The sequence below is a fragment of the Octopus bimaculoides genome, chromosome 16 (assembly GCF_001194135.2).
Source record: "Octopus bimaculoides isolate UCB-OBI-ISO-001 chromosome 16, ASM119413v2, whole genome shotgun sequence".
Lineage (NCBI taxonomy): Eukaryota > Metazoa > Mollusca > Cephalopoda > Octopoda > Octopodidae > Octopus > Octopus bimaculoides.
In genome coordinates, this window is record NC_068996.1 from 24,588,417 (window position 1) to 24,597,641 (window position 9,225).

General features: G+C 35.0%; 1 protein-coding gene across 1 annotated transcript in view; it reads right to left on the minus strand.

The window, feature by feature from the left end:
• Positions 1-9,225, minus strand: part of LOC106874410 (AT-rich interactive domain-containing protein 4B) — a 96,561-nt gene that overhangs the window by 11,535 nt on the left and 75,801 nt on the right. The window contains exons 23-25 of the mRNA XM_052973473.1: positions 7,790-9,224; positions 7,297-7,461; positions 6,505-6,651 (exon numbers count right to left, since the gene is read on the minus strand). Of these exons, the coding sequence (XP_052829433.1) occupies positions 6,505-6,651; positions 7,297-7,461; positions 7,790-9,224 (1,747 nt within the window). The remainder of the gene's footprint in view (positions 1-6,504; positions 6,652-7,296; positions 7,462-7,789; position 9,225) is intronic.

A 9,225-nucleotide genomic window follows, 5' to 3' on the forward strand; every position in this document is an offset into this window, starting at 1 on the left:
TATCGTTCACCACGTGCTTTTGTAGCTCATTCATTCTTTTCTTCGATATCTCCATATCTTCTGCTGAAAAACCTTCAAATTCGGAATCACTGCTTGATAGCATGAAACTCCTCTCCATCTTCAAAGTTGAAAAAAATCAACGACGCAAAAAATGTGGAAAGAAATCTTCCAAAATTCACTGAGTTCAAATATCAGGCCAAACAATGTGGGAGACAATAACTCAACTGTTTGCAAAGTGAAATCAGGTGTTTTAACGACTGTATTAACGAGATTTGGGTTCAAATATACATTTAAATAACAATGGGTATGCTCGGCCGGCTACGGCCGGGTTAGTCTTATGAACCAAAAATTTTTTGGGCCGGCTACGGCCGAGTTAGTAACGAAAGGGTTAAATCATTTACACTTTGCATGGGTTTATCTGACATGATTTCAGCAAAACAGTGATGACATCTTTTTGTTGCCTATATTCAATATGTCCTGTAGCTCTGTACTTTGGACTTATGACCACAGTAATTACTTGTGACCACAGTAATTTTTAACTGACCACTTTCCATATAGCCACACTTTCAGCAATGTTTCTCCAAATACTAGTTTGGAATGTGTGTACAGTATAGCATGTAGATGGCAATCCAAACTACAACTTCATAGCTTTGTTTTATCACTCTCAACAATTGTATTCTTTCTATTACTCTTTTACTTATTTCAGTTATTTGACTGCAGCCATGCTGGAGCACCACCTTAATCTTTATTTCAATGTCAGATTTCACCTTAGAATTTGTTTTCTTTGTTTCTTGTTTATATCTTATACTTGTTAAAAACTCAAGAAAACATATAACATATTCTTTTACTTGTTTCAACCATTTGACTACCGCCATGCCGGAGCATCGCCTTAGAGGGTTTTTTAGTCAAAGAAATCAACCCTAGGGCTTATTCTTTGTAAGCCTAGTACTTATTCTATCAGTCTCTTTAGCCGAACTGCTAAGTCACATGGATGTAAACACACCAACACCAGTTGCCAAGCGATGGTGCATGGCAAACATACAGACACACACACACACACACACACATGACAAGCATCTTTCAGTTTCCATCTACCAAATCCACTCACAAGGTTTTGGTCAGCCCAAGGCTATAGTAGAAGACACTTGCCCAAGATGCCACAGTGGGACTGGATCCAGAACCATGTGATTGGGAAGCAAGCTTCTTACCACACAGCCATCCATGCCTGTGCCTATATACATATATTGAATCATCGTCGTTTAACGTCCGCTTTCCATGCTAACATGGGTTGTAAATGAAAAATTGAATGGATAGGACAAAAAAAAAACACAATAAAAAAAACAATAAAAATGTTACATGAGGCTTGAACCCACTTTTCCTGGTTATCCTTGAGGTTGTAGATTTCAATGCTACTTTGTACTGGTTTTTTAACCTTCTACACCCTTACCCCTCATTTCTATCAACTGTTCCTATTTACATTGACAGTGCAATCTTGAGAAAAAAATTGTGGTTTATTAGGCCCAGAGACAGGCATACTTAGAATAGTAGATTTGATGTCAGCTAGATAACACTGCCATTTAACCATAGTGTATATTAGTTTGAATGCTGCAAATATGTGGACCAATTCTCCAAAATTCCACTCGTACACTCATCACCACCACCAATCTCAGAGAACCTGCATATATTGTGTGCCATCTTCCCCCTTTGAGTAAACCATAAAACTACTCAAATATAAATAAGAATTATACACAGGAATTCAATAAGCTATTATTCATACACTCACATGTTCTTTAAACAACAGCCAACACTGAATACGTAACTAAAAAAATGCTAACTCCATACTTCACAATGGTCAAAATTATTGATTTAACCCTGTATAGCATTCAGATTACTCTGTCAAATATAATGCTTATTTATTCAAATTTTTAAAAGTCAAAATTGTATTATCTTGTAGGCTAGAGATTTCAAAGATGCGATTGTTTATTTTTAGAATAACATTGCAGGGTAGGTGTGAGATGCTGGATCTGGCCAGGTTCAACATTAGACAGGTAGAATATTTGGGCCAGATATGGCCGGTTTAAATGCTAAAGGATTAACTCTTTTTTTTTTTTTTTATATTTCTAACTGAAAAATAATTGCAAACTTAGACTGGTTGAATGAAACAAGTGACTTTTTATCATTTATATATATATTAAAGTGATTTTAAATTACAACTTAAAACGGTCTTCCATAAATATTTTCATGGAATCTGTCACAAAACTACCCTAATTACAGGTAAAACATGAAAGAAAGATATTTAAATATTTTCAGATAGCCTCATATAAAATGAAACAATATCATATAAGCTTATTTTAAATGTCCTGATTATTATGTTTATGGCAAAAAAATGCTTTCAGTTCTTATTCCTTTGCTTACAATTTACTTGCTACAATTATAACATGGGATTCAAGTCAATAGAAGTAAATAGTGAATAGGTTTTTGAGCCATGAGGATCACTGATCAGATCTGAATTCTGATAATTGTTGAAGAAAAATATTTCTGAAGTTTTTCCCCACCCCTCCACTCTCTTTTTGGAAATGAGCTTTTTCATGCTTGCATGGGATGGATGGTGTTTATTAAGATATGTTTTCTATGCTCAGATACCCTTCCTGTTACAAACCCTCACCTGTTTCCTAGCGAAGTAATATTCCCCTATGGCTAAACATATTTCCACAGAATATTGGAAATGAATGACACTGCTTATTTGCCAGTCTCACTCTCTCACTCAGAGAGGGGGGGGGGGGGGGGGAGAAGGCTTCTTTCAATTTCTGTCTACCAAATCCACTCACATGGCTTATAGTAAATGTGGCCCAAACTACCATGCAGTGAGACAACCTGGAACCATGTGGTTGGAGAGCAAACTTCTTAACCACACAGTCATGCCTGTATGGTTGGATACTAGAACATCCTTTCTAAAGTTCACAATTTGTTATGTTTGATACATTTTTTTTATTCCCTGCATTCCAAGGCCACTATAACTAAATCTGAAGCTTATATTATTTAAAAGATTTAAAAAGCCAGTGTCATAGCAAGTAATTTATAATTTTTATTTATTTGTTTACTGAACAATTTCTGAGTTATAATTCATTTAAATGAGGAGTTGAGATGTACTCTGAGCTCTTGTGAGTTTTTACAGCACCCCTCTCACTCCAGCGCTGTATCTCTACCATCATTCTTTCATTTCAATCACTTATCCTGAATCTTCTTGCAACACATTCTCTTATTCACCTTCTTGGTCATGATGCTTTGAACAGAGTCAGTGAGTAATGAAAACTCTCTAGGGGTAGAGAGCACAAGGAAACTTCAATAGTGTTGGCACTGCAATAAATTGAACCCAGTGCTCTATAAGATAGTTAGCAAATGAACAAAGACAATGTAAGTTTGATGTAAAGTGGTCTGTATGGAGACATTACAGCATCTCTGTAATGTTACACCAATGATAATATGCACCCTGTACATTCTGTAAAGTATAAGAAAAACTATCCAAGTAGGAAAATATAATGTTATGAGAAAGACATGATTCTCTGTCCCATCTAGAAAGACAGTCCAAATAAGAATCAACTCTGATTGTGATGATCAATCCAATTAATGCCAGTATGGAAAACATGCAAAACTGATGATGACTGATGTATATAAAAGACTCGCATGTATTCATATGTAAAATATTTAAGCATAAAGTCTGTCAAGTGGATAAAAGATAATACTACCCAACCATGATGTAAAACTGCCAACTGTTCTAGAGATTAAGCAAAGTACTTCATCTTACATCATGACCCACAACAAAGTAAAATTAAGAAACAACATGTAGCTTGCAATGATTTTGAACTAATGAGGTACCAAATGAAATTTTATCCATTTCAAGTATTAATCCTTAAAAGAATTAAAAAGATATTCCATTGACACTACATATTTCAAAAGATGAAATCAGATTGTTCTAGAAATGAAGAAATTATTGTCTTTGTAGTGTGATGTAGGAAATAAATCTAGATTGAAAAAGTTGTCATTACTGAGATTAACATTAACCCTTTAGTGTTCAGATTACTCTGTTAAATGTAATACTTTTTCACTCAAATTGTTTTGAATTAACCATGCATTATCTTATAGCTTTGAGGTTTCAATGATGTGATTGGTTATTTTTAGAATGTCAATGTAGGTTAGGTGTGAGAGGCTAGATATCGCCAGTTTGAATATAAAACATGTAGAATATATTGGGCCGGATATGGCCGGTTTAAACACTAAAGGGTTAAACCTTAAATTAGCTGAGATAACAACAAAGCCTCCTACAACTTAGAAAGAAGATGAGATGTTCATGCTGGAAAGCCTTCAATCATATGTCTGTATAATCAGGGCTGACAAACGGAACAAAGCAATAAACAACCAACACAAACAAATGCAACCAAAAGCCTCTACATGATGGCTTAACTTGGTAGAAATAACAGCTAAATTCCCCTCAAATCACACCCTACCATCTGAAAACAGACAAAGAGGATGTATTGACAAAATATATATAAAAAAAAAAGACAAAATGGTCACAGCTGACATTGGGGATCAGAGTTCTCCTTAATCAGAATACACTTGGGGCTGAACAACAGCAACAACAAACTTAAGTGGGGTAAACAACGATACTACACTTGTCTTTTAATTAATATTCACTACAAGGAAATCAAAATTTAGAAAAATTAAATTTATATCAACAAGTGCCAACACTATCTTGACTAGTCAGTAAAAATAATACCAACTATGAAATCATCAATAGAAGAAACCAATGTAAATATTCTAAACAGATATTAATGAAATTTTTTTTTAATATTTCTAAAATTTACAACAATAAATAAGAAGTATTTTGTAAATGTAAAAGGGAAAATGCAGTTCCTGTAATAGGATTTCTGAATAATATTTGCACATCTACAATAGCAGGACACTTATCCAAAACATAACATTTCTTCATTTATTTAGGTTTATTTACTTACTATATGTGTGTGGGTGTGTGTGTGTGTGTATACATATATATGTGTGTGTATATATATATATATATATATATATATATATATATAAACACACACACACACATATATATACATGTATATATACATATATATATATGTATATATATATACATATATATATACATATGTATATATGCATACACACATATGCATATATATATATATATATATATATAAACACACACACACACATATATATACATGTATATATACATATATATATATGTATATATATATACATATATATATACATATGTATATATATACACATGTAAATATATATATACACACATACACACACACATATATATATATAGACTAGAAACTAAAAGTATATGTAAGATCTAATTGCCGTTATTTATTTAGAATATGCATAATTCATATACATTTGTAAGTGTGCGTGTATATGTGGTTGTGTGTGTGTGTATATATATACATACACTCACACACATAAACATATATAAACATACATGTGTAAGATAAAAATGAAGGATGCATATGCACCACACACAAACACACAAAAGGTGCATCAGGCACTTGAAAACCACCAAATTCAGTGTGTAATTTTATTTCTCTTTCACTTGTATCAAAATGGCAGGAGTTAACTTGAGACAAGAAATTTATTTAAAAAAATAAAAAACCAAAGAAAGAAAAAAAAAATCAGCACAGTGTACTCTTGACTCGAGCCATTCTAATTCTGTGACCCAAAAATTGATTGCTTCTTGAATGTTGCCAACTCCTTCAGGTTGAGAAACAAAAAAGAGATGAGGTCCCTGATAGAGGTGTGTGTCTTTAGGCAAAAGGACATTCACAGCAGTCAGATACTGTCAGAGAGAATGAGTTTGTACAGTAGGTCCAAAATATCATCAAGAAACACCCCAGCAAGTCGGTGAAAGGCAGTGCTGAAGAGCCCAAGAAGACACCAAAGTACAAGTTCTATATGATGAGGAAGAGTTCAGTTCATCTCTGGCAGGACTCCCTCCAACCACAACATAATGTGGCCTCCTAATTCTCCTGGCTTGGGCATCCCTTGCCTACTGCATCTTGGGCATCATCAGATAAGGAAGAACAACAAACAGACCACTGTACTCGGGACACATCAAGGAACAGCCATAATAAACATAATGGACAACATGAGCAAGAACCACTTAATCCTGACAGGCTGCAGGAAATTTTTTTGCCCCGACTCATTTCTTTAGTATAACTAGTTGAACATGTGCATACCATATTTCTCAAACTGTTATATTTTTCTATTTAATCTGTTTGTTTTTTTTACCTCACAAAGCGTTTTGTTCTCAAGTACCTGACACACTCTTTATGCGAGTGCATGCATATGCATGTGTGTGTGTGTGTGTGTGTGTGTGTGTGTGTGCATGTCATGTAACATCCAAAAAAAATAAGTTAATCCTAATATTATCTGCAGACAGTAAGATAGCTACAAGGTAAAAAATAAACTCACTTTCTCTTTCTTTCCTCTTTGCACGTTTTCTCCGCCTGTCAATAGAGGCTACTTCAGTTTTAAGGTTCATGTACAGTCTCCGTATTTGTTGTATCTTTTCCATCAGGAATGTGATTCGTTTCTCTCCGTCAAGGTCCTGAGCTTCTTCTGCAAAAATAAACCAATAAACTTTAAAATAACCCTGTAAACATATGTGCAGTTAATTCTCATTCAAGCTGCAATGATTCAGTCATGTGGAATAATTGATCTAAACTGTTTCTAACAGAATAGTTCTAGAACAAATGGTATCTAAGGATGATAAATGGAGCTCAAATATGTGTATGTATAGAGATACAGAGATGTGTGTGTGTGTATATACACACACGTGTATGAAGATAGATATAGACACATACACATGCACACACATATATAATGTGCATGTATGGTATGTGTTTATATGTATGTCTGTGTGCGTGTGTGTACACACACACCTATATATACAAGTGCACAAACACACACACATATGTATACATGTAAGTGTATATAGACTAATATATAACACTACTACTGCAGTCAAATTGTATACAATCCCTTTTTTTTTTTTTTACTGTTACCACAATTACCATGCCAGCATCTCCTCCTTTAGTAGATACATACCATTCTTATAACACCAAACACTGTATAGAATATTTTCCAGAACATTTGAAATTTCTAAAGTATAAATCTTTAGACTGAATATTCCGTATTACTAAAACACAATTTCACATTGAACAATTATTGAGCAGTAAACCTCTTGCAGGAATAAATACTTACCTAGGTTAAAATTGTATTTAGAAGGTCTTGGAGGTTTTGACGTGATAGAATTTGGTTTAGGTAATGGTGGGTGTGGAGATAAAATGTGTGGTATTGAAGACACTTCATATTCTGGACTTGAAGTTTCAGCACCCTTGTCTTCTATGCTATAGTTTTCTTCACATTCTAAATTACAAAGAAAATAAACAGCACTAAATTTGGTATTTTTGTTTGGCATCCTTAATAATTTTTAAAATTACGCTCTTAACTATTATTGTGTGTTTGTTCAATTCCAATTAAAGTGAATATATAACAGTACATTTAAAGAATATATGTATATTAGTATATTATAGGTACATTTAAAGCACAGCATTGCAGGGAACTACATAAAAGTTTGAAGAATTCTAAATTACAATAAAACTTTAAATTGAACCCCATATAGATATGTACACCAGTACTAGTTAACTACCCTTAAATTATGTAACACCTAATAATGGATAACTCCATGTCCTACCTGATGGTTTAACTTCTCTCCTCCTCTCTAACGAAGTTTTGTTAGTTTTATTTGTACGCTTTTTCTTCTTTGTAGGGATATAATCAAGATCATCTCTTTTCCGCTTTGCAGTTGGAGCGACATCGTTGCTACTATCTGAACTAGGTATATTTCCACTGCTACTACCACAGCTGTCATTTGATATTGTGCTTGCATTGCACTCGTGTGGAGATTCACTCCCAGGAAGTCTGTCCCTGTTGATTGTTTCATGATCGTCATCATCCTCAAAATCCCCGTCCTCATCTTCCTCGTGATCAAGATCTCTGCATATACCACCCTGATGTTGAGGCATTACATCTTCGGCATCTGATGGTATTAGATCGGTTTCTGGAGAGTAAGGTGGAGTGTTTGATAATACTACCTGTCTTTGGTTTTGTGAACTGGTGATGTCTGAACGCGAACAGCTACTTCCGACGTCTATACCATAATCATCTACAATAGAGCGAACTGTTTCCAGAAGACAATGAGCTGAAGCAGAGCCTGGTTTAACTGATGGTTTCTCAGCAGGTGCAACATCAGGGACAACAGACTGCACATGAACAACTTCTTTTGGAGCCATGCTGTACAAAGATTCAATATGAGCCTCAGACTTGGCATTGGCAACAGCTACTGCGGCTGATGCTGCAGCCGCAGCAGCGACAATTGTAGATTCCGTGTCATTTGTACTAGAATATGTCTCTTTGCTCTTTTTGCTTTCTTTCACCTTACTGAAAGTAGGTTTGTCTATTTTATCACATTTTTGCGATTTACTACTGACAGGTACTGCTACATTCTTCTTCAGGTTATCCTTACTTTCAAGAACAGAGCTTTCGAAATCATCAGATTCAGCAGCTTTCTTTTTGATCTTCTTTTTAGCTGGTTTCTTCTTCACAATATCGCCAAACTCTTTAGAGACTTCTTCACCTCGTTTGAACTCTTCTTCAGTTTTTATATCAATGTCTCTCATCACATCACTAACATATACGGGTGGTCCCTGTTGGCAAGGACCATAAAGGTTATACACGTTGGACTTTAACTTTAAATGATGCAACGTACTTTCATCTGGAACTGGAACAGCTTCTTTGATGTTACTTAAAACAGTTTGTTGTTTTGGTTCTTTACAGTCTTTCCTCTTTGGCTTTGCCTTTTCTTTCTTATCTGCCTCCTTCACAGGAAGAACACTTTCTACACATGTCAGAGGTGGTTCAAACATCACCGACTGTGATTGATACATGTATGGGCCCATTATTCTAGGCAACATCTGCAGCTGCTGCTGCTGCTGCTGCTGTTGTTGTGGATGTTGCTGTTGTGAATGCTGTTGTTGCTGTGGTGGCGGTGGTGGCGGTGGCGGTGGAGGTGGTGGAGGTGGAACTGGTGACTGTTGTTGGTGTTGTTGCTGCTGCTGCTGCTGTTGTTGT